Source organism: Pelobates fuscus, chromosome 2 (genome assembly GCF_036172605.1).
Source record: "Pelobates fuscus isolate aPelFus1 chromosome 2, aPelFus1.pri, whole genome shotgun sequence".
NCBI classification, from domain to species: Eukaryota; Metazoa; Chordata; class Amphibia; order Anura; family Pelobatidae; genus Pelobates; species Pelobates fuscus.
This window is the reverse complement of record NC_086318.1, coordinates 422,836,108-422,863,758: the sequence shown is the minus strand read 5'-3', so window position 1 is coordinate 422,863,758 and position 27,651 is coordinate 422,836,108. Positions and strand designations below refer to the sequence as shown.

General features: G+C 38.7%; 1 protein-coding gene across 2 annotated transcripts in view; it reads right to left on the bottom strand.

Annotated features, from left to right (window-relative positions):
• MACROD2 (mono-ADP ribosylhydrolase 2) overlaps nucleotides 1-27,651 on the bottom strand; it is a 1,922,332-nt gene that overhangs the window by 655,143 nt on the left and 1,239,538 nt on the right. For both annotated transcript variants that reach the window (XM_063444038.1, XM_063444039.1), the window contains exon 6: nucleotides 3,601-3,722. In XM_063444038.1, the coding sequence (XP_063300108.1) occupies nucleotides 3,601-3,722 (122 nt within the window). The remainder of the gene's footprint in view (nucleotides 1-3,600; nucleotides 3,723-27,651) is intronic.

Sequence of the window (27,651 nt, the reverse complement as noted above, 5' to 3'; positions counted from 1 at the left end):
GTGTAACTGTATAGCTGGTCCAACCAAACACTAGTCGAGACTAGTCGAGTCGAGTGAAGGGTGAAAAGGAACTATTCAGGCCAAGTTGCCTGCTTATATACACGACCCCCAGCAGGGAGTCTCCATTCATACATACAGCAACCCCACCCAGGATTCTCTGTGTCTGGAAGAAGTTTGATTTTGCCTTTGCTTAAACTAATTATCTCCCAGACACATGAGGTACAAACATAAAAGTACCCCAAAACATATATAAAAAAGATAGGAACGCAACAAGTACTACATCCCCAAATAGCCCGGATCTGAGTGCCCAAGTTGTTCAAATAGTGCTCAGATCCATGTAGTGTAGGGTAATTGACACCAGGGAAAAATTCTGACCAGCCACACATGTGGTCCTATGCCGAAAATAGTTCCAGGGCAATTCGTGCTTTTTCCAGTCAACTTTCTGGAGCTTCTGTGGATGAACTACTGGGTGCTCCTCCTGGCTCGCAGGAAGCTTTTGTTCCTTACAGTCTCAGGCAGCTTGCCTCCAAAAAGTACTCTCCTTGCGGGTTGACAAGGGGGTTAAACCACGGGATCAATATGACCAGGAACCGCAAGGTCGCATAGACCAAAAAGGTGAGTGATCGCGGCTAAGTACCGTTCGCAGGTTGGTTCATGCAAAGGACTGCCAGGAAGCGAGTGTTCCACTGAAATCAGGAGAGAGTAGGTACCGAACCAGGGGAACCAATAAGAAGTGTCTTGGGGAGGCGGGGCAGGTTAACTCCCAAACAGGTTTTTTGGATATGTCACATAGCCCTTGGGCAGAAGGCTAGCTAACAGGCTCCTCCAGCAGCTCGTGGCATAGGCATGTTTGCTACAGTTGTATTCATGTTTTTTTTATCAGTGCAAATGCAATTATTTTAATTTTTTTCTGTACTCTTATTGTTTATACATTTTTAAGCCTCTTAGTCTGAGTATCAAGGGTAGATCCGTGGACTTTTCCTATGTGTAAAATATCAAGTAAAAACATTTTCTTTTGTGCATTTTCTTTTTTGCTTTGAGAATTTGTGCTTACATGTCATAGGTTAAATGTTACTTTTATCCTTGGCTTATTTCACTTTACTATTGTTTATTATATATTTATAATTATATAGAAATGCATTTGTTCTGTTTGGGTCGTTAAAAGGTTTAGCTTATGTAGCTAATATTTACAAAGAAATCACCCTTACCTCACAAAGGAGAGAAAATAAGTTATGGCATGTTTGTTAGGGTATGCTTGTTATCTTTATTAGACAAACATTTTTAATTGTTACTCTGATCGTTGTGGAGTTATATTGTATTTTTTATATATTTGAAATAAAAATATAGATGTATGATTTAGGAAGTTAAGTATGTTGCATTTTTTTAAAGACATATTTTCTGACATATTGTAATTGTATTCTAGATTGATAAAGACGTCAGTAGAGGTCAAAACGTTGCTCTGTTTTCCAACAAATCTGCCTCATTCATGCACCCTGAATACCTGGGCCATTCTGTAATTGTATTCTAGGCATCATGGGATCATGAGATCAAGATCTCAGAGGTTAATGTTCTCAACCCTAGAACATATTTAAACAACTTCTCTAAAAACATTGTGTGAGCATAAAGTTAATCCCGTTGTACTTCTACTCAAATAGGCTACAGAGGAAACCTTGCCACACAAGACCTTGCATGGCAATTGCCCACTCAGTGGGTATACCCATTTGAGTCCTCTCTACTCTGATAATCATCCATGTTTCATGACTTTTACACCATTTTTTGTAAAAACATGCTTTAATGTAAGGTGATAGAATAATTAAAATAACTACTTTGTTATCTCTCAAAGTTTTGTGCAAGTTGATGAGCCATGAATTACATATCATATATACCTCTGTTGAGCAGAGGTTTATAATGTACGCTTGTTCAGCACTACTTTTGAAGACAATTGATTGAAGGGTTAGAATTTGCCTTAAAAGTTGCATCCTAGTACTTTGAGGGTTAACTTCAGAAATGTGTGTTTTTTTTATTCTATGTTTCATATCGCTATGTAAAGGTACATGCATCACTTTGAGACAACTGTGTCATTCAAAATATCTTATAATATAAACATAGGAACTGTAAATAGCTCAAGCTGATGTATCATCTTAGAGCGGAAAAATCCTAGTCCATCTTTCGCAAAATACATATCAACCAAAATTTAAAAAAAAAAAAAAAATTCCCAGAAGAATCATAAATCTAAAATGGTGTAAATTTTTTGTAATTACTGTTGTAAATAAATACAATAGCAATCTTATTTATGAAAGTGAGCGTTCAAAGAATCAAATTTAAAATTAAATCTGTTTGGCTGCTCAGGACTTAAATTTGAAAATCACTTTGAATTCTCGCTTAAGTAAATATTCCTAAAAATAACCTTACAGTAGAATATCTGTTGCAGAAAAACATAGGACATTTTGTTGCTGTAAGTTCTATATATGAACTCACAAAACACTGTCAATGATGGCTTAATAAATACTATAGCATTACTAGAATTGTCAACACAATTAATGTGTAGATATAAGACATTGGGTTTAACTTTGACTTGCATGGTCAAAGATTTCCATATAATAGCACAGTTCATATAAATGGCTCACCACAACTAAAACATATTCATTAGTGATGGTTTCTACTTTTAATGAACACATGTTGTACTTCCTTTTTTTGGCTGTGGATTTTCCCTGGCAACGTTGGAAGGAGTGACTAGAAAGGAACTGGACTCTGGGCAATGATGCGATGATGTGAACTAAAGTCAATGAATAATCTGTTTGCAAGACACAAGTAAATTTTTTAATATAAATTACTGCTAACTCATAAAGCTATGGGGTTCCATACTATTAGTAAGCATTAGACTACTCCAATTTAGATAAGTGCTTTGTTGTACCTGTAGGAAGAAGGTAGGCAGGAGGTTGACAGAAAGTTAAAACTGGGGTTGGAGTTCCTGCGATTGGGGGTATAAATATATTTGGCACTAAAAGGAAAGCATTTAAATATCTTCTAGTTCTGCCATGAGTGGCTAATAAAATAGTACTAGTATATTGTAAATATTAACACATTGTGTACCCAGGGTTTAAGAAGATTGTATCTTCAGACCCAAGACAACATAAGGGTGGCACACCAAAAAATGAATGTTCAATACAAACAAGATATCGGGTATGACAGATCCTTTAACTATCTCTGGGTACATAAAAATGTACAAAACTGAAGATTACATTTGTGATTACCTATGGTTCTGTCACATCTCAACCACAAATTAACACAATGGCTTGTGTTCAGCTTCGAGGTAGTGATCTTCCACCCACATGTTCAGCAATATTATTTTTCATAGGCAAATACTTTAGCTGACATAATAACAATGCAATATTGATCTAGAGAGAGTTAAGGTTTAAGGAAGGCAAAGTGTGAATATTAAGAGGAATAAGTCTAATTAGATGACACAGTGGCAAAATTGAATTTGACAACATAATTATGCAAGGCAGGGGACTTGAAAATATAGAGCTAGAACGAAAATATCTCATCACAAACTTCATCACTTTTCATAAACACACCTATATGCTTAAGAGAACTTACTATTGATCTGAGGTCAAATTCTTTTGCCAGTTTGAGTGAAGACTGATAGCAGTTTGCTAGATCCATTTTGTGATTTTCATTTAAATGGCCTCTTGCAATAGGACCCACGGTATGTATGACATCTGAAAGAACAACATACATATATAAGTGTATATATAGAAATGTATTTTGCATAGTTTTAGCTTCTAAAACAGAACATTGAATTATTTATAACTGTAAAATAAAGTTAATTTACAACGTTTTAAGATATGGCAACTCAATTGGTACAGTAATTTTAATACTTTTGTCTTGCCCATATGTCATACAGAAATCTGAATAGTAAACAAAAGAGACCAGTGATTTTCAACCAATTCCACACAATCCGTCACCTGGATATTTTGTCTTGAGTTAGTCATAAACCTATTATAGCTCATGATTAGGTGAACAAATCTCAGGTTTGTTATATTTATTTTTCCTGCAAGCCACTACCACCACATTTTTTCCCATAAAACACAATTTCAAAAAAACCTTTTGAATTACCTTTATATATCATGGTCTTCAGTTTCATATATTAGGGATGCATGTACCAAGACGTAAATGTCACATGTATCAGTATAAAATGCTACATCTGCATGATGAGCACTAGAAACCATTTCTGAAATATGTTGATTGTTTTTTGAACTATTGATCGTTTATACTGTGGCATGGAAAAGGGCAGAATACGTTACTTTTTTAATTAAAAAATGGTAACCACTACGGTGGTCATGATGCCAGGAGTACCCTGGCCCACTTCCCCGATAGTGGAGTAAAATGTTCAACAATGGTTTGACCTACTACCTGGGTCTTCGTCAGGCTCCAAGGCTCGATTCGGTGCTAGTAAAGTGCTTCTGGTTTTGCAGAGTTGCAGATTCCAAAAGCCAACCCATTCGCCATTCACTGGCCATTCACTGGCTGACAACGTAAACTGACCGCTCACTCTCAGTTAATGAATGGCACACCGTGCATGACAGTTTGCACAGAATTGACATTAGCCAGTCTCAAACTCCATGCACTTCAAGTTACTGAAGTGGCCATGGTGCTTGGAGTAAAGTTTTTAGGATTTTCAAATCAGGCTGCTGAAACATATGTATTTGTTCTTATTTTAAACAAATTCTCTTTTAAAAACTGCAAGTGTTGAATTTGGAGTGGCCATCAAGGTTTAATATCGTTGTGGATGTTAAATCTAAAGGCGAGACGTTGTCAGGTTATTTCAAGAGTGTTGTATGTAACAAGCTAGGCACTGCAAAATGAGATTACAGCTTTAGATATAGTTTATTCATTTTCTGCTGATAATTCCCAGTCTGTTTTTTACATCACAAAGTAAAATGATAACATGAACAAAAATAAATAAAATAAACCAAAATATGATTCAGCTAGCAAGGAATAAATCCTGATTTTCCTCCCTTAAAGTCATATTAGTGCAGGCACAATAAATGTTCATTGCAATGAATTCTTAAATAAAATATTCTGCACTAAGGAGCTTTGAATTAAAAAAGACTTGGTGTCTTTTTTGACTTAATTAACTTTGTTGCGATGACTCATACATTCCATCAGTAAGTAGTATGGTTTGGAATGTGTGCGTGATGAGGCTTACTAAACATTATAACAAAGAAAGACTAAATTGAATCTAAACTTCCTAAAATATATTTGCTACTTTATTACATCAAATGTTTTTAAAAATTATTTATAGTTAATTGGAATATTTTTTTTCGTATATAGATCGAGGTTTACACCTCGATACAAGATGATTCATAAAACCTTGAATTATAGAAAACTGAAATTCAAATAGAAAGAAAATGGGCTAAACTAGCCAAGCTGTGCCATAGCTGAGCACTTTGCCTGATTTTTTTTTCCATTTAGATTTTAATTTGCTACTATTAAGAGTTTATTGGAAAAAAACAACAACATTGTAATGCCTTAGGCTGATTAAACAGCTTCACTTAGTCATCCAGTGGTAGACCTGGGATATATTTAAATGGCTGAATATAAATGTGCTAATTTCTCTTATGACATTGTATAAATTATTTTCTCCATCATCTTCTATCGGAAGTGAGTGATTGTTTAATGTGTACACTTTTTACCGTTTTATCTATGTGCATCTTTGCTATCATTGCACTTTGTGTTGGCATCCAACCGATTGTGTTAAAGTCTTGCATGCAAAGTAAAAATTGTCCAAAAACATTCAGCGGTATTGGGTAATTATTTTTGATCTTGCAGTAATTTTCTTCCATTTCCCATAAGATACCCCTCTATTTATTGCCTATAAATCATGTGAAATTTACTGCGCAAATTATTGGTCGTAAGATCATAATTAATAATTGGTAGAGGTAAAATGTCACATATCTTAAAAGATGAACGCCATTGTTACCCAAAATAAATCATTGTTACTTTTTAATATTTAAAAAAAAAAAATCACAGACATTTGAATAAGGAGCAATGTAATTATAGTTCACTGTGGTACGTTGTGGAGCAACATATACAAAACATTTTGTATAAAATAATTATAAACACATAAACAAATCAAAGTAATTCCCCCACTGTGAAAGTGCATATATCATATAGATAAGAAAGTCAAATATAATATACAGCATAGTATAAACATTCCAACTCCCCCAAATTTGACAAAAATGTATTGTCTAAATCTCTAAGACAATAATAATAACTTTGCAGTAGTCAACTCTATCCCTACGCTTGTAAAAAAAAAAAAAAAAAAAGCATCCGAAGTAAACGAGCCATTCACTGGAATTATAATCAGTGTCTTATTTTTGATCAGTTGTGTAATCTACCATGCAGTCTGTTCAAATCTGTTTATATTGATGTTTAACATTTCAAATTGGTCCAAGAAAATAAAGGCAGCAGAGAAAACTGATGAGGTCAATAGGTGCATGATCATTAATCACCATATGGTGAGTTTTTATTGAAATAATCATACGTTGGGGAGTAAAGAATGCATTATGGATTGTGATAGACGTAATATGAGTATGGAGTGTAATAGTGTAGGAATAGTTTGACTCTGTAAAGAGAATTCAAGGGAAGGCCTGATCTGGCAAATCAAATGATTTTCTCATACAAAAAAGCAACAATATTAGTCAAAAATGTTAATATTTTGCTAAAAATAACTTTTTAGGAACTTCAACTGCATTAACATGTATATATTATTCTTAAAAAAGTTCTCTACTGGTGAGTGATGTTTTCTAGGGTCTTGCGAGTTTTGTGAATAACTCTGTCTATATTTTAAACAGTGGCCCTATATGAATTGATGTGTTTCTTTTTGTATCTTTTCAGAGTGTTTTCTCTGAAAATGCCTTAACGTGGTTCTGTAATGCCAAACTTTCCTTCCTCCGGTCGTTTCCTCTTCTCTTCCTCTTTCAGAATCTGCTCTTTTCTTCATTTCTGATCTAGTTGTCTTTGAAACATAACTTTGTCTTATGTGTTTCTCCAACACTTGGCTAACTTGATGAAGGGTGGAGCTTAAGGCAAGTTTTACCTTTTGTTAGCTTGACCTAAGTTACATCCTTTTGTCATATTTGTCAGGTTTAGTAAAAATACATAAGTCCCTACATTGTATTTTGTTTTAAAGAGAACTAGATCAGAAATGAAGGAAAGGGTAGAAAAGGGTAGATTTCCTGTCCCGACGATCGACCTATAGTGGCACTCTTGCAACAGTGATAGTTCGGAACGCATGGGATGGAACTAAATCCATGCCCACCAGCAAAACGTATGGGCAGGTTACATCATAACTCATCGGCCTAGGTGAGTGTGTAGAGTGCACTCCCTCCATCCGTGGATGGGCTGGGCAGTCTCGGGTCAGCCGTCTTCACCCCCCATCCATTTCCTTTTTTTTTTCTTCCTCTCTTTTTCTCCCTCCTCCTCTTTCTCTTCCTCTATTTCCTTCCCTCTTTCATATCCCCCTGCCCCAAATCTTTTTATTCCTGCTAGAATTATGATTCCTTATGCATGTGTTGGAAACACGGTAGTTCTTCCGACACTAGTCTTAATTGAATCACGATTGATCGATGAGTACGAGAGGCATAACTGGTCCGGGTGACTTACAGACAATGGTAGAAACAACAGACCTGTTTTCCCCGACTTCACTTGTACTCGCTCTCACCTTAGTACAGTTGCTAGATATCTCCTAATATGTTGTGGATCTCGACCTAGCTACCTAATTTTGAATGTATGTATTACCTAACAGAACATATATCTTATTCTCATCTACCATGGCATTATACTGTATACCTTCTATTTCTCTATAAAATACAAAACCTTGAATAAAGATTGTCAACAAAAAAAAAAGAAAAGAAATGAAGAAAAGAAGAACAGATTCTGAAAGTGTAAAAGAATAGGAAACAATAGGAAAAAGGTAAGTTTGGGTTGACAGAACCACTTCAATTTCCCTCAAATTAAGGGTTCTAAATAAATTTAGCAGTTAATTGGGACCATACACAAAGCAGGAAATTAGTTTTATGGAATTAGGAATTTATTGCAGTTCACCCATGTAAATAAGCCACTTTCGACATCCATGATAGAGCAGGGCAATATGTTTACAAGCAGTGAGGACCTGCTCTTGTCTTTGAGACTTTGATGGTCTCCAGTGGAGACTAGGAGTCAAGCCAACTGATTGTTAAGGAACATCGAACGGCTGATAAAAAGTGAGAGCAAAAGGAAATGAGAAACAAGAAGTGCACAGTATAAACTTTGTAGTACGAGAAAACAATATCCTGTAACAGGGAAGACCAATAAATGAAAATTATTCGACTAGAACCTTGAAATAAAAAAATAAATAAAAAATCAGTAAAATAATGGAAAAATTGGCAGCACATATCCTCCCGGTGCAATTAGAAAAATCAGATTCCTTAAATTAGTGTAATCCTGCCTACAGAGACTACCAGTTAGCCACTATTGTAGTTCATAGTGTACTGCATGACAAGTAGAGTATCATTATTATTATTTACAAAGTGCCAATATAGTCTGCAGTGTTCTAAGATTGGTAAATAAAACAAAAAAGTAATTGTGTCGAAATAAATTTGTGATACGAGAGCATGAGAAGCCCTGCTCAAAAAAGAATACAGAATGATACAGAAGAAGGATATAAATACACAAAAGAAAGGAGTTATTTCTCAGGAAAGATGTATTGTTAAGTATATTGCTAATATAATTTATAAATGGGCATTATTTGCAGAGGGGCATTATTTTTGTATTTTAAATTGTGAAAGATAAAATTATCTTGAAGGTAATGGTGAGAAGCAGGGAAAGGCAATGCAAGTCTGTGCTTTTATCATACATGTTTATTTAAATACAAATGTGTTTTATATCAAGTTTTTGTGTTGTAAATATATCACAAGTTTACAATATAACAGGAGGGATGTGTGTACAGGTCAAAGGCAGTAGTAAAAATAGAACATTAAACTAGCGTGTTATTACTATTTTGAGATATTTTGGATGCAAAAAATAAAATATTAGCACATATGAATGGTTTATAGTTTACAGTGAACACCACGTTGAAAGTGCTAATAAGGTTGCAGTCGAAAGTACAAATTTGCTTATGAGTTTCAATCGTTTTCTCTATTCACGCATTCATAGACATCGTCACTTCACCTCGGCAAAGGCATGATAATTCTGTGTTCTGTCACTCATAATTCACAAATCATGAATTTTAAAGACAGTCATCAGGCTACAGTCAATTGGATTAGAAAAGGAATAAGAAATGACAAAACAAAGCACTCAGACATTAATATGTACACATACAGATTGAATTACACATTAATAAAGACTATATGAAGTGGGGGACAGGTGAGGTCAAGCAAGAGGAAATTGAATTCATCAAATCAGCTCAGATTGCATCCTATTTATGCATGGGTCGTCCATTTGCCAGAACATGTTGAAAAGGGCAATGTAGGTTTCCTGGGCAACCTATCAACTGTAGCTTGATTTTTATTTTAGAATATTTCAGTAATCATTTCTTTTTATTAGACAGTCAACATTTGCTGTGTCCTCAGTATCCCTGCACTACCTTTTAAGTCCAATTCAGCAAGGCACTGCTCATTCGTCCTTCTAGTAACCAGAACTAGTTTGTCACATTTTATTTAATTGATTTGTTTCAATACCAATTTTTGATAGAGCATAATATGTCAGTGCCTGAATATTATAGGAGTGAACTGCAGTGCGAAGTTATATATGTCCCACTGGAAGCTTGGGGGGGAGAGGGGTGCGTGCGTGCGTGTTTGTGCCAAAAGAGTTGTGGTGGGGAGAAAGTGTGTGGATAGATAATACATTGGCTTGACTGGTGTGTGAATTTGTGTTTAACAATGTATTACGTATATATATACACATATATATATATATATATATATATATACATACACACATATATATATATATATATATATATATATATATATATACATACACACATATATATATATACATGTAGGTCTGTGTGTGACTTATTATTAGTAATAACTGGGAATCAGGGTAATACAGGTCCTGTATGATCTGAATAAATTAATAATAGAATCTACTTTAATTACACTGAGATTAATACTGAATTGCTTCCACGCAATGAAAAAGAACTAAATGAATAGCTCTTATACGTGAACCGATTTGTTACTGAATAATTAAATCTTGAAATGTCCAGGAGTGTGCTAATCACAGATGATATGCAGCCCTTGTATGTAACAGACAATGTGCATGGTATAAAGATTTGATTCATCTGAATTTATCTGCCCCCCAAAAAAGGAAAATTGTTTTAGGCGGTTCGGAATTCGTCCACATGGCGTTTTTGGCACAGATTAATTTCATCCATGAAATTATTTCAGGAAAAAAAATCAGAACAAAACGGAGTAAAAATGGGTAATCAGTGTACTGCAAAATGTAAATATTATGCAGATGTTTTGCAGTACACTCTAATAAATGTATATTTTTATATATATTGATACATTAAGTATTTATTACTTTTCTTCTTTTTTTCCCTCTGTTGTTCACTTCTCACTTTGAAATAAATCAGCATTTAGTGGCTGCCCCCTACTATCAATCATATTCTTTTCCCACCGATATTCTTTTTTGAGGGGCTTCAGACAGAACAGAACTCTGAATCACAAAACAAATTAAACTGCTTGTACATTGTCCAATTAATTTGCTTCATAATTTTTCCATGTGTCTTTTTCGGAATTCAGAATTACTAATGAGTCACAGATCACCCAAAATTTTGACAAATCGCTATTTGGAAGAAACTAAATTCACAAACGTGTAGGACTCTAGATTTTAATATCATGACCTGTCTTGCATGCTACCATATAGAAGCCATTATACTGAAACCCCTAATTAAAATAGGTGGTGTTGGAGCAAACATCCGGCTCCAGAACCATTTTTTACAATAGACTTGAAGCAGCTGCAATATAAATGTTCAGGTCCTTTTTGGGTTTTGTTTTTTTTGCTCCACTCATTTTGTATATTTTATGAATACTTGGCATTGTAGCTGTTTTTCATCTTGTGTGTTAGATGTTGGACATAACAATCACACGGGAGAGAGACTGGTGATAAAATAACAGAATCAGAAGAATGTAGCCATCGCACCATGGAATCATGACAAATGCTTTGGTCTTGAAAAGGAATGTAAAGACTTAGAGCTTGTATTACTACACTTTCCCAATCAGCCATTACCCACAGAATAATAATTAAGCCTAATTTTTTTTATATTTGGAATGTGACCAGCACAATCTTCTAATCAAGCCCAAACATGATTTGCATAACTTAACCATATGGGAATGGGTTGGGATGGCCACAATACTGGGTCACAAGTAAGAAGTGTGACATATCTATGGAATGGAGAAATGGTAACCAATTCATAGATGCAATTATTATTTCTGTGGCAAATACATTAGAGGAAATAGAACCAAATGTTTCCATTTGGATTGATGTTGGTCTGGAACACAAGGGGGTGGTCACTTATAGTTACTATAGGTATGCCTTGTCTCCACCTCTAGGCGTGGCTTGATAATTCACAGGGTATATCTCTAATGATACTGAAGTGTGCATTGTACTTGCTTGAGGGGCCTGAAACTAAGTCTAAGTGAGTCACCATCTTTCTTACCAGAGACCCCCTGGGACAGAAGTTTTACTTTGAAAACTTGAGTAAGTGATTAGGACTTCTGTTATTTTATCCCTTTTCTTTTTTATCTGTTGTTGGTGTAAATAATTTGTTTATCAACTATTTTTTCATGCACTGTGACTATTTTATGCTCATAATAAATATTCCTTCATTAAGTTCGGGCTTTGTCTGGTAAAGAATCATGTTACCTGAAGAGACTAATTAGTATTTTGCAATTACATAGATATTGTGCTAAGTTGTATTTGGTGGGTTTTTATTATTAAGTTACCTGGGGGACCAAGGCACCCCATTTATAAATTGTCTTGGTGGTGGGACTGTTAAAATAGTAATATTTATATTATTATGCTTAAGTGTGGGTGGTGTTAAGGGGAATTTTAGCATTATTTACAGTCTAGTGCAGACGAATAGTGAACTTTAACCCTTTTACCACCACAGCTATGTCACGCACACTTTTGAAGTTGGGTGCATTTGTGACAGTCATTACTCGCTAAAGTATGAATAGTGGCTGTTAGCAACACTGAGCTACTGACTGGCTCTAAGTAGCATGTAATGGCTACCATTCTATATATCGATATTGGTATATATGTTATCTATAGGTCATTGTAATGTAATTCTAAAGCACCTATCAAAGCATATTACTCCATTTCAAAAAACAATACAATTAATATAAAGGATAGACACATGATATAAAACTTAAAATGATTCTTAATATTTGAAATGAGCATGTGCAATTTAGATGAACAATTCACATTGCAGAAATTAACCTAAAAAATGTATACAGATATTTATCTGACATACTTGATAGATATTTATCTGGCATAGCACAAAATTACAGTTTAATACATTGTATATCCACTATCACGATCTCCTTGCTAAGGCTAACCTCTGGTCAGTATCTTTGCATGCAGACGATATTGATGCTCAGTAGAGATGTCGCGAACATAAAATTTTCCGTTCGCGAAAGGCAAACGCGAATTTCCGCAAATGTTCGCGACCGGGCGAACCGCCATAGACTTCAATAGGCAGGCAAATTTTAAAACCCACAGGGACTCTTTCTGGCCACGATAGTGATTGAAAAGTTGTTTCAAGGTTACTAACACCTGGACTGTGGCATACCAGAGGGGGATCCATGGCAAAACTCCCATGGAAAATTACATAGTTGATGCAGAGTCCGGTTTTAATCCATAAAGAGCATAAATCACCTAACATTTCTAAATTGTTTGGAATAACGTGCTTTAAAACATCAGGTATGATGTTGTATCGATCAGGTAGTGTAAGGGTTATGCCCGCTTCACAGTGACAGACCAAACTCCCCGTTTAATGCACCGCAAACAACCGCAAACAGTCCATTTGCGCTACCGCAAACTCCCCATTTGCACAAGGTTGGATACCAAGCTAGCCATGTCCCGTTCCTTGTCCTCACTGATGTCATTGAAGGTCTCTTCCTCCACCCAGCCACGTACAACACCAAGGGTCCCCAAAAGGTGACAACAAGCCCCCTGGGATGCCTGCTGTGTTTGGTCTTCCTCCTCTGACTCCTCTTCTTCAGACTCCTCTCTCTGAATTGCCTCTCTCTGCGTTATTATAAGGTGTGTTAAGTAGTACTATTCCTATCAGTTTAATCCCTGTTATGTCCCCTATCAGGGGACGTGTAAATGGCATCGATTTTAGGAACCGGGAGATGGAAAAAGATGCTTGGTCGGTCCTCCTACTTCAAATTTGGGGCACTGCGCGTGCAATCTAATGTGCCACCAGATAGGAGTGGTGTGTTAAGTAGTACTATTCTTATCAGTTTAATCCCTGTTACGTCCCCCTCATCAGGCCTTTTTTAGTCGAATGTATCGCCCACTGTCAGTCCCTTCGGGATCCATCCCTCATTCATCTTAATAAAGGTGAGGTAATCTAGACTTTTTTTACCTAGGCGACTTCTCTTCTCAGTGACAATACCTCCTGCTGCACTGAAGGTCCTTTCTGACAGGACACTTGAAGCGGGGCAGGCCAGAAGTTCTATCGCAAATTGGGATAGCTCAGGTCACAGGTCAAGCCTGCACACCCAGTAGTCAAGGGGTTCATCGCTCCTCAGAGTGTCGATATCTGCAGTTAAGGCGAGGTAGTCTGCTACCTGTCGGTCGAGTCGTTCTCTGAGGGTGGACCCTGAAGGGCTGTGGCGATGATGGAGGACTTAAAAAGCTCTGCATGTCCTCCATCAACAACACATCTGTAAAGCGTCCTGTCCTTGCCGGCGTGGTCGTGGGAGGAGGAGGTTTATTTTCACCTCTTCCCCTGTTAGATTCCCGTTGTCCTGTGACATCACCCTTATACGCTGTGTAAAGCATACTTTTTAATTTATTTTGGAACTGCTGCATCCTCTCCGACTTGCGGTAATTCGGTAACATTTCAGGCACTTTCTGCTTATACCGGGGGTCTAGTAGCATGGACACCCAGTACAGGTCATTCTCCTTCAGCCTTTTTATACGAGGGTCCCTCAACAGGCACGACAGCATGAAAGACCCCATTTGCACAAGGTTGGATGCCGAGCTACTCATGTCCCGTTCCTCATCCTCAGTGATCTCACTGAAGGTATGTTCTTCCCCCCAGCCACGTACAACACCACGGGTACCAGATAGGTGACAACGAGCACCCTGGGATGCCTGTTGTGGTTGGTCTTCCTCCTCCTCCTCAAAGCCACATTCCTCCTCTGACTCCTCTTCCTCACAATCCTCTTCCAGCGTTGCCGCAGGTCCAGCAAGCGATGCTGATAAGGCTGTTTCTGGTGGTGATGGTGACCACAACTCTTCCTCTTCCTCTTCAAGCTCATCTACGGCCTGATCCAGCACTCTTCGCAGGGCATGCTCCAGGAAGAAAACAAATGGTATGATGTCACTGATGGTGCCTTCGGTGTGACTGACTAGGTTTGTCACCTCCTCAAAAGGACGCATGACCCTACAGGCATTGCGCATGAGCGTCCAGTAACGTGGCAAAAAAATTCCCAGCTCCGCAGAGGCTGTCCTAGCACCACGGTCATACAAATAGTCGTTAATGGCTTTTTATTGTTCGAGCAAGCGGTAGAACATTAGGAGTGTTGAATTCCAACGTGTCGGGCTGTCGCAAATCATGCGCCTCACTGGCATGGTGTTTCGCCGCTGGATATCTGAAAAGTGCGCCATGGCCGTGTAGGAATGCCTGAAATGGCTACACACCTTCCTGGCCTGCTTCAGGACGTCCTGTAAACCTGGGTACTTATGCACAAAGCGTTGTACGATCAGATTACACACATGTGCCATGACATGTGTCAACTTGCCCAAATTCAATGCCGCCAACAAATTTCTTCCATTGTCACAAACCACTTTGCCGATCTCCAGTTGGTGCGGAGTCAGCCACTGATCCACCTGTGCGTTTAGGGCGGACAGGAGTGCTGGTCCGGTGTGACTCTCTGCTTTCAGGCAAGTCAACCCCAAGACGGCGTCATACTGCCGTATCCGGGATGTGGAATAGTACCTGGGGAGCTGGGGGGTGCCGTTGATGTGGAGCAAGACGCAGCAGCAGAAGAGGACTCAGCCGAGGAGGTTATGGAAGAGGATGGAGTAGGAGGAGTAGAGGAGGTGGCAGCAGGCCTGCCTGCAAGTGGCAGTGTCACCAACTCCTCTGCAGAGCCACGCATTCCATGCTTGGAAGCCATCAGTAGGTTTACCCAATGCGCAGTGTAGGTGATATACCTGCCCTGACCATGCTTTGCAGACCAGGTATCGGTGATCAGATGGACCCTTGCCCCAACACTCTGTGCCAGGCATGCCATTACTTCCTTTTGCACAATCAAGTACAGGTTGGGGATTGCCCTTTGTGCAAAGAAATTACAGCTGGGTACCTTCCACTGCGGTGTCCCAATAGCTACAAATTTTTGGAATGCCTCAGACTCCACTAGCTTGTATGGTAAAAGCTGGCGGGCTAAGAGTTCAGACAAGCCAGCTGTCAGATGCCGGGCAAGGGGGTGACTTTGTGACATTGGCTTCTTACGCTCAAACATGTCCTTGACAGACACCTGACTGTGGGCAGATGAGCAAGAACTGCTCAAGGCGAGAGACGCAGTGGCGGATGGTTGAGAGGGGGCAAGGAGGACAGCAGTGGTTGACGTGGCTGAAGATGCTGGACCAGGAGGAGGATGGCGGCTTTGAGTTTGTGTGCTGCTTGTACTCATGTGTTGATCCCATAGGTGTTTGTGATGTGCGATCATGTGCCTTCGCAAAGCAGTTGTACCTAGGTGGGTGTTGGACTTCCCACAACTCAGTTTCTTTTGGCACAGGTTGCAAATGGCATCGCTGTTGTCAGAGGCAGACACACCAAAAAAATGCCACACTGCTGAGCTCTGGTGGTGACAACAGCATGCATTGATTGGCGTGCTGTCTGGCTGACCCCGGGTGCTGATGCATGCTGCCTGACTGTGCCACTAGCTCCTTGCGACGACCTCCCCCTGCTTCCAACTCGTCTCCTCCTCCTCTCTGTTTCCCCATCTGAACTTTCCCCCTGTTCTTCTTCTCTTCTAGCGGGCACCCACGTGACATCCACGGACGCATCGTCATCATCAACCGCTTCACTTGTATCTGACAACTCAGCAAAGGAAGCAGCAGCGGGTACAACATCATCATCATCACACCGTACGTCCATGTGTGTAATGCTGCCTGCCTGAGACATATCCCTGTTATCTACATCCTCTGGCAATAATGGTTACGCGTCACTCATTTCTTCCAACTGATGTGTAAATAACTCCTCTGACAGATCAAGTGAAGCGGCTGTGGTGCTAGTGTTGTTGGTGGTGGCAGGCAGGCGAGTGGTAACTTGAGAAGTGCCCAAAGCTAAGCTGGAGGAGGATGGTGCGTCAAGGTTCCGAGCGGAAGCTGTAGAAGATTGGGTGTCCTGTGTTAGCCAGTCAACTATGTCCTCAGAACTTTTCGAGTTCAGGGTACGTGGCCTCTGAACACTGGGCATTATTCTAGGGCCAAAGGGAATCACAGCACCACGACCACGACGGCCCCTGCGGGGTGGCCTGCCTCTGCCTGTCATTTTGTTTTCGATTAGTGGTACTATGCGTGCAAGCTACTGTTACAACAGATATGAGTGGCACTGTGCACTGGCAGAAGTTGGCAGAGTAGACGCTGTAGGCCTGACACACACACTTGCAGACAACTAACTGCTATTCAATCTATTACAGTCAATTTTTTTTTTTTTTTTAAATGTACACTACGGTTACACCAGATATGAGTTGCACTGGTGTGACACTGTGCCCTGGCAGGCCCTGAAACGCACACGTGTGAAGGAAACTGACTGCTATTATATTACAGTCAAAAAAGTGTTTTTTTTTTTTTTTTTTAAATGCAAGCTATTGTGACACCAGATATGAGTGGTGGCACTAGGCAAGTGGGCACAGTATACGCTGTGAGCCTGACACACACACGCTGCAGGCAGGCAACTGCAATTAGATTACACAGGGAAAAAAAAAGCAGACTGATCTTCTAGCCCTAAAAAGGGCTTTTTGGGGTGCTGTCCTTACAGCAGAGATCAGATGAGTCCTTCAGTAGTGGACACTGAATACACTAGCCTAGCTATAGATTTCCCTATTAAATCAGCAGCAGCTACACTGTCCCTCCTCTCACTAAGAATACAGCTTCTGGGGGGCGGGGCCTAGCTGTCATGGAGGAAAGATGCACTTTGTGTGAGCTCCCTCAATATCTCACTTTAAGCAGCTATCAACAAGCGAATTTCACCCCAGAAGGGGATGACCCAGCAATGTTGCTCCTACCTGACCGACCCAACATGCTTAATAGCGGTCAGCAACTCGACAGAGTCTTACTTACCTCCACGTGGCAAGTGTGGCCTGGTGCTCACCGGGCGGGAAAGGCAGCCGATCTCCCGATCCTGGGATGCCCAGGAGCATCTACTTCCCGGCAGTAGCTCCGTTACCCCCCCTCAGACCGGTGGGGGTTATCCCGGTCCACCCCTGAGAGGCTGTCTGGAGCTAATGGACGCACAGAGCACAGCTGCCCAGGATGACATCCTCATCTGCGACTCTCCCAATATGGCGGCAGCCGCGTGTCCTCCTGGTACCAGCAAAGCATGGCAGGATATTGAGTCTAAGCTGGACAGACTTTAATCAATTTTGGAAGCAAATAACAAGCAGGAAGCCCCAACAAGCTCCACCACAGCAAAGTGAAGCAGTCCCCATTAAAATCCACCAACGCAAAAGGCGTCGAAGACAGGACCGGAGGCACAAACAGAAATGCAGAGCCTGCCCCACGTCAAGCACTCGCCTCCACCTTAAGCCACCACAATCCCGCACCGGACGTGAAGCACCACCTGGACCGATCCGACCACCCGACAAAACAAGCTTCCACCACCTCAAGCCGCGAACCCGGCACTCAGCCAGAGACTTGCCTTTGTTGTTCCAGGTATCAGGGACTCCCAGGGTCTGCACCTGGCACCCAGAAGGGATCGGATGAGCACAAGCAGTAAACAGCAGCCTGCCAAGCATGTCCCACTATAGCCGATCCTCCACACCATGCCTTTGATCACATGAACTGCTCCCTGCATATTAACTAATCACTAATCATAAAGTAGCAAGCGTTTAAACATGTCATTATTTCACCTCCTAAAGAGTTTATTGTCGTAGTTCCTTACATGCCTTTACTTTAACCGTTCATGTATTATGTTATTCACTAGTCTCATCTCATGGGGCGACTCACACTTGATTTATAACTAGTGGTGGAGCTGCTGATATAAATACACAGTTGATAATGTGCAAGCTACACCCTAAACATGACAGCCATCTTTCACAACAATGTACTGCTATATACTCATACCCTCAGTGCAACTAGCCATGATATACACACGTTCAGCCTAGCATGCTCAAATATTCAACACTTCTGTCTAAAAACAAAAAAAAAAGAATGCAGCTTCCGAATTAATCTAAAATGTATGCTGTCTGGGAGGGAGGGTCTGCTGCTGATTGGCTGGAATGTGTCTGCTGACTGTGAGGTACAGGGTCAAAGTTTACTCAATGATGACGAATAGGGGGTGGACAGAACATCGCATATGTTCGCCATCCGTGGCAAACGCAAACAAGCTATGTTCGCCAGGAACTATTCGCCAGCGAACTATTCGGGACATCTCTAGTGCTCAGTCAGTAAAAAATAGCAACAATTATAGTCACCAGCATTCGGTAATTAGTAGTCTCTACTAGTTTTTGTTCATAGTGACAGCTTACGACAGCCATTTAGCAACGTGGTTGAAAATGAATGATTAGTAATAGATACTAACAGGGCAAAATGTTACCCAGGCTTCTTAACGTAACAGAGAAGATGGTCGACCATCACATATTTGAAAATGTTGCTTTCAGCAATAGAAATTTGTTCTAACAAATGTCATAATACCATTGTTAAATTTTAATTATTAATATATACATTTGCAGAATTGCTCCCTCTGAATGACCAATATGTTTGCGTGGGTCTTGTTATTCATATGTTATTTGTACTCTTCTAGGGCATGAATGTCCTTAAAAAGTTAATTCAAAAGCAAATGCATCCGTATCTTCAAAAAGCAACTTTATTAATTGATTTTGCACAGTTCATATGTTGCCACGTCACTTTTGATGTAACTATACACAACACTGTACAATGGTAAAATACAATATAATAGTACACGTACTAGCTAAAATATTAGCTGACACAAAGTCAATAAACACATACAATTCACAAGTTCTTGTTTTTATTGTATAAATTACTTGTTGAAATTTCAGCTCTTGGCAACGAAAGAACAGAAAAGATCAAATGCATTGTCATCGCACAAATACGATAAAAAGTCTAACCTTAAACTGAGCAATACTAATTAATAGAATGCTGCAAAAACCCATGCTGTGGTTTTCATATTAAATGCAACAGCAGGATTTGTTTAGCTTGCAAGCTAATCACGTGTATCTAATTAAGAGATTTCTAAACACCCCGAAAGGTTAAAAAGAACACAAAAAATCTTTGTTCCCCCGCAATAAACCATTTTAAGGTAAGTCGTCTTAAAAAGGAGATACCAAATTAAATATAAGAGGTCATATTTTTTTGATCATTAGCAGCAAAATTCCAAATTATATCAAGAAATAAAATTCTGTGGAAACTGTTGGGTCATTATGAGATGGCAGCGAAGTTAGTACATTCTTGCAACCGTGGCTGAAAAATTTAACTTATAATAAATGATGCATGGCAATCGAATTCTGTTCTCTTAGATATATAACAATACGTAACCATTGAGATCGTTATTCAAGTTATCAGATTATTATTTTTTGAGTGAGCCTTTCAACCCACCTGCAATGTGTACATGTAATATATACTTAGAGAACGATTATTAAAAATGTATGTAATTAAGTGTGAATCGTACGTCTTTTTATTTTTTATTATGATTATAAGCGGTATACTGAAAGCATTAGCAAGTGATCATCCAGTTGAATTCCTTTACACCACCGTAGGTTCTAACTTAAAATGCTGGCACACATGTTCTTCTAATATTTGTGTTCCATAGGACATGCACTACACTGGGTTCATTAATTGAACAACCCCTGACTTATTCAAATGTTTGCAACGTTACGTCAAAGCTGTCTGACCATCATGGGAAAAGTAGCGTACAAACATCGGCAAGGAACAAAATGCTCAAAACCTTAGAACATATACAGAAATATTCGAAAATATGAATATTTATAATGTGATGATAACGCTTTAGTGCAAAAAGAATTTCATTTTAGATCGTCCTGCATCAACTACCATCACCTAATCACAAAACAAATTAAAGAGACAATGGATAAACCAGTATTTATATGTTTCCTAATTCAGCGTTTCCTCAGTGGTGCCAGAAAAGAGGCGTAAAAGGCGAAAAAAAAACAATAAAAAGCAGTAAAAAAAAAATATATATGCATATATTACATATTTAATAGATTGGATTAACCGTATTATACTAAGACGTTATTTTATTTTACAGTACTGTCTTGTTGTCTTAACCCTTAGGGGTAAGTGTAATATTCCTTTAGCACTGAACATTCTTTTACTATTGGTGAATTTGTTACCTGTATTTTTTTATTTTTATTTAATTAGCGGTATTAGTCCAGTAGCCAAGATGCCAACATACCAGAGTATTGCATTATGCTTACTGCAATACTCTGGTATTGTTACATCTTATATATTTAATAAATACATACACGATATGGAAATATATACATATAGATTTTTTTTACTGCTTTTTTTTCCCCTCAAATGGTTAGTTCTTCTCGCTTAAACTTTGAACCAAAAAGAGTGAATATGCGCACAATATACTAACTGCAATACTGCAACATATATACATAATATTTATATTTCGCAGTACACTGTTTGCCAATTTTCACGGTATTTCGGTTTGATTAAAATTGTTTCCTGAAATTATTTTATTTCAAATGTGTCCAAAGCGGAAAAGAAGAAAAACTTGCATTTAAACTTTATCCAAGACCAGGTTCCCTGTACAGAAACAAATCCTGCCTAAGCCCTACAGTAAAGGAAAAGATTGTACAGCAAATGCTGATGCCAATAATTGATTATGGGGATGTAGTATATGCACCTGCACCGCAAACCCACCTTAATAAGCTTAATACATTGTATTACTCATTCTGCCACTTTGTGCTACAATGTAATTACATGACCCACCATTGTGACATGCTAAAATAACTAAACTGGCTGTCTCTGGAATCCAGACGCACTCTTCATCTTTCCAGCCTTGTGTTTAAGAGCTTTTCTGGGAAGCTCCCACTCTACCTGAAAAGAATGCTCCCCGGCTGTTTCTACGTCCTATAACCTCCGATCCAGTACTTTATTTAGTCTACCTCAATACAAAAAGAAAGCGTCTCGATCCTCCTTTTCCTACAGAGCACCGCAATTATGGAACGACCTTTCAAATCTTTCCCAGGCCTAAAATACTTTAAGAGACACATCTCTACATATCTCAATACAGAATGCACATGTCATGGTTGATTATACATTTCCTACCTGTTCTACGTTAATTTTTGTATATATTGTATTATTTTGTATTAATATTGTTTTTGTATTTTATTGTACCCTGTTGTATCAATGCAATGTTTTGTGAACTCAGGACATACTTGAAAATTAGAGAAATCTCAATGTATCCTTCCTGGTAAAATATTTTATAAATAAATAAGTAGATATATATACACACATGTTTGCTCAAAAGTTTGCATACCCTTGGAAAATTGGTAAGATATGTACCATTTTTAAAGAAAGCATGAGTGAGTAGGCAAAACACATCTTTTATGTCTTATGGGATTCATATGCAACTGTAGGTTAGAACAGAATAGCACAATCATAAAACAAAACATGGCAACAAAGAAAAAAATGAAATGACCCCTGTTCAAAAGTCTATTGCCTCCTGTTCAAACGTGTACTGCCCCCTTTAGCATCAATGACAGCATGCAGTCTAATGTAATAGTTGTTCATGAGGCCCCTAATTCTAGCAGGTGGTATAGCTGCCCATTTGTCTTGGCAAAATGCCTCCAGGTCATGCAAAGTCTTTGGTCGTCTTGCATGAACCGCACGTTCAAGATCCCCCCAGAGTGCCACGATGATATTAAGGTCAGGAGACTATGATGGCCCGTCAAGAACCTTCACCTTTTTTTCGCTGTAACCACTGGAGGGTCAACTTGGCCTTGTGCATAAGGTCATTGTAACATTGTCATGCTGGAAAGTCCAAGAGCGTCCCATGCGCAAACTTTGTGTAGAAGAGTGCAATTTGTCTGCCAGTATTTCTGATAACATGCTGCATTCATCTTGCCATCAGTTTTCACAAGATTCGCTATGCCTTTAGACCACCCACGCCTCAAAACATCAGTGAGCCAACACCATGCTTCACAGTGGGGATGGTATTCTTTTTATTATAGGCCTTGTGGACCCCTTTTCAACATAGTGCTTATGGTTACAATGTGCCAGAAGCTGTGAGGTGTGTCAAGGTGTTGTTGGGCATATTGTAACCGGGCTTTTTTGTGGCGTTGGCACAGTAATGGCTTCTTTCTGGCAACTTGATCGTGCAGCTCATTTTTGTTCAAATATCATTGTATTGTGCTCTTTGAAACGACCTCACTGTATTTTTCCAGAGCAGCCTGTATTTGTCCTGAGGTTAGCTGTGGATTTTTTTTTGTATGTCGAACAATTCTTCTTACAGTTGTGGCTGAAATCTTTCTTCGTATACCTGACTTTGGCTTGGTTTTAAGAGATCTTCAAATTTTCCACTTCTTAATAAGTGATATCTTTGGATATCTTTGGATAGGCTTTGGATATCATTTTATATCCTTTCCATCTTTATAAAGTTCCATTACCTTGTTACGCAGGTCTTTTAACAGTACTTTTCTGCTCCCAATAGCTCAGTATCTAGCATGCTCAGTGCATCCACATGAGAACTAAAAAACTAATTTACTCATAAAAACACTATTTATACACAGACAATAATTGCAACTTAAAAAGCCACAGGTGTGGGAAATTAACCTTTAATTGCCATTTTAACATGTGTGTCTGTAACAAAGAAAACATTCAAGGGCCATTTGGGTGATTTCTGTTATCATTATGATTTAAATTGAAGCCAAACATCTATGTGAAAATAAATGGCTTCATTTGATCACTATCCTTCCATAAAATAATTATCTTTTTTCGTGATCAGTCATATTTTCAAAATCAAAATGTCTGCCAAGGTATTCAAACCTTTGAGCACAACTGTATATTTTGACAAACCAAATTTTTCCGTCATGCACAAGTCCGTTAAGCACCATCCAAGAGATCAAGGCCTTACAATTTCCAGCAAATCTCAAGCAATCAGACACATACATAAAACAGGAGAATGTCAAGTTAATAAACCTCAACAAGCAAAGAAACTGATAGCTATAGGAGTACAGTAAAATGTATCTTAATGTTGGCAAATGAGTGCTTTCCGTAATGTGATAATACTTCTGATGCTCGTATATCTATGCAAAGTGTATTTACTATGACAGGCTTTTTAAAGTTGTCCTTAAATTCCTGGTAAATAATTATACAGAGGATTCTACGAAGGTCAAAAGGCACTCAGCTGACAATGAGGTGGTTTACTGATGATATATTTACACTGCTCTCCGTGCTGTGGTTTCTGTCAATACAATGTAAAGTATCTTCATTGACCGAGCATAAACGATTGTATCTTTCAGGTTTCGAAAGCCTGTCATACATGAATCGCAGTTCTCTTATACACTCTCTTTGATTATTTCTGTTTCCTTTAGATCTCCCCAAGTCTAAAAGGTAACTGAAACTTGGACTTCTTGTTCGATGTGTCAATAGAGGCATCATTCTGAACACAATGATAAGGTCCATGAGAGACTGAAATGAGTATCTGGAGCTGGTATATATCTTCTAAATACCTTTACATTTTTATCATGTTCTAGGGTGATTTGATGATGCTGCATTCAAAAAAAACACCATGTCAATAAAGTGACAGCTTCCCAAATACAAACAAAATATATAAATATATCACTGTTTAGTAGATATACCAGAAAGTAAAACATGCATGCATGTGTTTAATTGTGCATTTCGTTCACTGGGATATATCTAAAAACTGCTTACAAAACCTGCAGATCTCTTGCCTGCAGCCTTTGCAAGCCCTCCCCTTCTAGCCCCACCCAGGCTTTCTCTGGCTGTCCAATCACAGACTTCCCAATGCAGCTCAATGAGAAGCTCTTTGCAAAGCAGGTGCTCTGGGCAATGGATATTCCGGCTCCCGCGGCATCAGCAGGCAGCCCGCGAGGGAGCAGAGCGGTGAGATTAGAGCTCCCTCGCCGCGCCTTATCACATCACAGCACTGCCGCGCCGGGGTCCAGATGGTGGCCGGCAAGAGGGAGAGCTCATGGACGCCTTATGGACGCGCCGGCCCTGGGTCCAACGATAAATGACTAGGGGGGATAATGTATAATAAACACAGGTTACTGGCTATGGGAGGGATAATGTATAATAAACACAGGTTACTGGCTATGGGAGGATAATGTATAATAAACACAGGATACTGGCTATGGGGGGATAATGTATAATAAACACAGGTTACTGGCTATGGGAGGATAATGTATAATAAGCACAGGTTACTGGCTATGGGAGGATAATGTATAATAAGCACAGGTTACTGGCTATGGGCGTTATAATGTATAATAAACACAGGTTACTGGCTATGGAGGATAATGTACAATAAACACAGGTTACTGGCTATGGGAGGATAATGTATAATAAACACAGGATACTGGCTATGGGGGATAATGTATAATAAACACAGGTTACTGGCTATGGGAGGATAATGTATAATAAACACAGGATACTGGCTATGGGGGATAATGTATAATAAACACAGGTTACTGGCTATGGGGGATAATGTATAATAAACACAGGTTACTGGCTATGGGAGGATAATGCATAATAAACACAGGTTACTGGTTATGGGGGGATAATGTATAATAAACACAGGTTACTGGCTATGGGAGGATAATGCATAATAAACACAGGATACTGGCTATGGGGGATAATGTATAATAAACACAGGTTACTGGCTATGGGGGGATAATGTATAATAAACACAGGTTACTGGCTATGGGAGAATAATGTATAATAAACACAGGTTACTGGCTATGGAGGGATAATGTATAATAAACACAGGTTACTGGCTATGGAGGGGTAATGTATAATAAACACAGGTTACTGGCTATGGGAGGATAATGTATAATAAACACAGGTTACTGGCTATGGAGGGATAATGTATAATAAACACATGTTACTGGCTATGGGAGGATAATGTATAATAAACACATGTTACTGGCTATGGGAGGATAATGTATAATAAACACAGGTTACTGACTATGGGGGGATAATGTATAATAAACACAGGTTACTGGCTATGGAGGGATAATGTATAATAAACACAGGTTACTGGCTATGGGGGATAATGTATAATAAACACAGGTTACTGGCTATGGGAGGATAATGTATAATAAACACAGGTTACTGACTATGGGGGGATAATGTATAATAAACACAGGTTACTGGCTATGGGGGGATAATGTATAATAAACACAGGTTACTGGCTATGGGAGGATAATGTATAATAAACACAGGTTACTGGCTATGGAGGATAATGTATAATAAGCACAGGTTACTGGCTATGGGAGGATAATGTATAATAAACACAAACACACACAAAAAAAAAATAATACAAAATAAAAAATGAATGCAGCTTCAGAATTAATCTAAATTGTATGCTGTCTAGGAGGTGGGAGCGTCTGGGAGGGAGGGTCTGCTGCTGATTGGCTGGAATGTGTCTGCTGACTGTGATGTACAGGGTGAAAGTTTACTCAATGATGACGAATAGGGGGCGGACTGAACATCGCATATGTTCGCCGTCCGTGGCGAACGCGAACTATTTGCCGGCGAACCGTTTGGGACATCACTAATCTTGAATAACTTATTCTTGGAAATAAACGTTATCATGTTTTTCACAAAACCGGTTGAATAAAATTTGGTGGATCTTTGTACATCATTGACCCAATAACCTATGCTCCCTGTCTACATTTATCAATAGGAGACTGAAACACATGATGTGATTGGTCTCAATTTCTGAAATAAAAAGATTGTCATGATAAAGAAATATTTGCTGAACAAGTAGAAATGTATCTGCCCTTGAAATGTACAAGTGTATTCTTCAGTAAGGGGTTAATTCTGAAAACAGGAATTCCAAATTCAAGCCAAAATAGTCAAAGTGCAGCTCTAGAGAATATTTTACGATCATCTACTATGGTCCAAATTGTGCAATTTGGTTCCAATTCACTACAATTCACTGAATAAATATCACAGTGTAACAAATGAAAGAATGAAGTCTAAATCAGAAAATGTTAATAGTTTTTTCATATCATCATTACTTTTTTTCCCCACAGGAAATACATCACTGTGATCAGGGGTGTAACATATAGCACTGGCTGCACCACTTGCTAAGGAGGTCAAAATACCCCTGGTCAGGGTGAAATCCACCATACACACAGTTCATTATGATGTGCCAAATTAGCCGTGATCTATATTCCTGATGGCACAGATATCTCATCACATGCCATGCCCTCTCCATCGGTTTCATATTGTGAACCTCATGATGTATGATATAATTCTCCAGCTAATCGCACTCTCTTTCATAAATTGTATAAAAGGAAGCTGTGCAGAAAACTCAGAGCAAAGAGATATTTCTGTTGTTATAGAAACTGACAATAGGCATGTATTGTTATAAAGCTTTATCTTACTGCTATAGAGGTCCGTCACCCCCAAACCTACGCAATACAGTCAATAAATATGCCAATCCAATCCATATATATTAGAAGATTCATCAGGATCAAATTCCTTTTAATCCATGCCTGATTGAATTGATCGTCCGAGATTTCAAAGAAGAAGAAGAAGACTTCACAGGTAAATCCCAGATGATCGATTCGTCCAGGTGGATTAAAAGAAAACACACAAACACCACTAAACACAACTGTTAAGGTAAGCATGCTTATTTCACATGTGAGTGTATGGTGAAAAGGCAGTTTATTTGGGTTTAGAAAATGTAAGGAGTAAGTCCTGTATGTTTATAAAGATGAAACGCATCAATCAGATGTGGTGTATTTTTTTTAAATTACTGTGATTACGTGAGTAAAGAGGTTTAAAACAGCCATTTGTCATTATCCATTTAGAAAATGTAATCACTAAACCTCTCTCCATTAGTATCATTAGCTGATGTCCTCCAAAAAGTTTAGATTATTTTTTGCATTAGGAAAATCTTAACTTAGTCATTAAGTATTTCCAGCCTTGTGCATAAGAGCATTTCTGGGAAGTTCC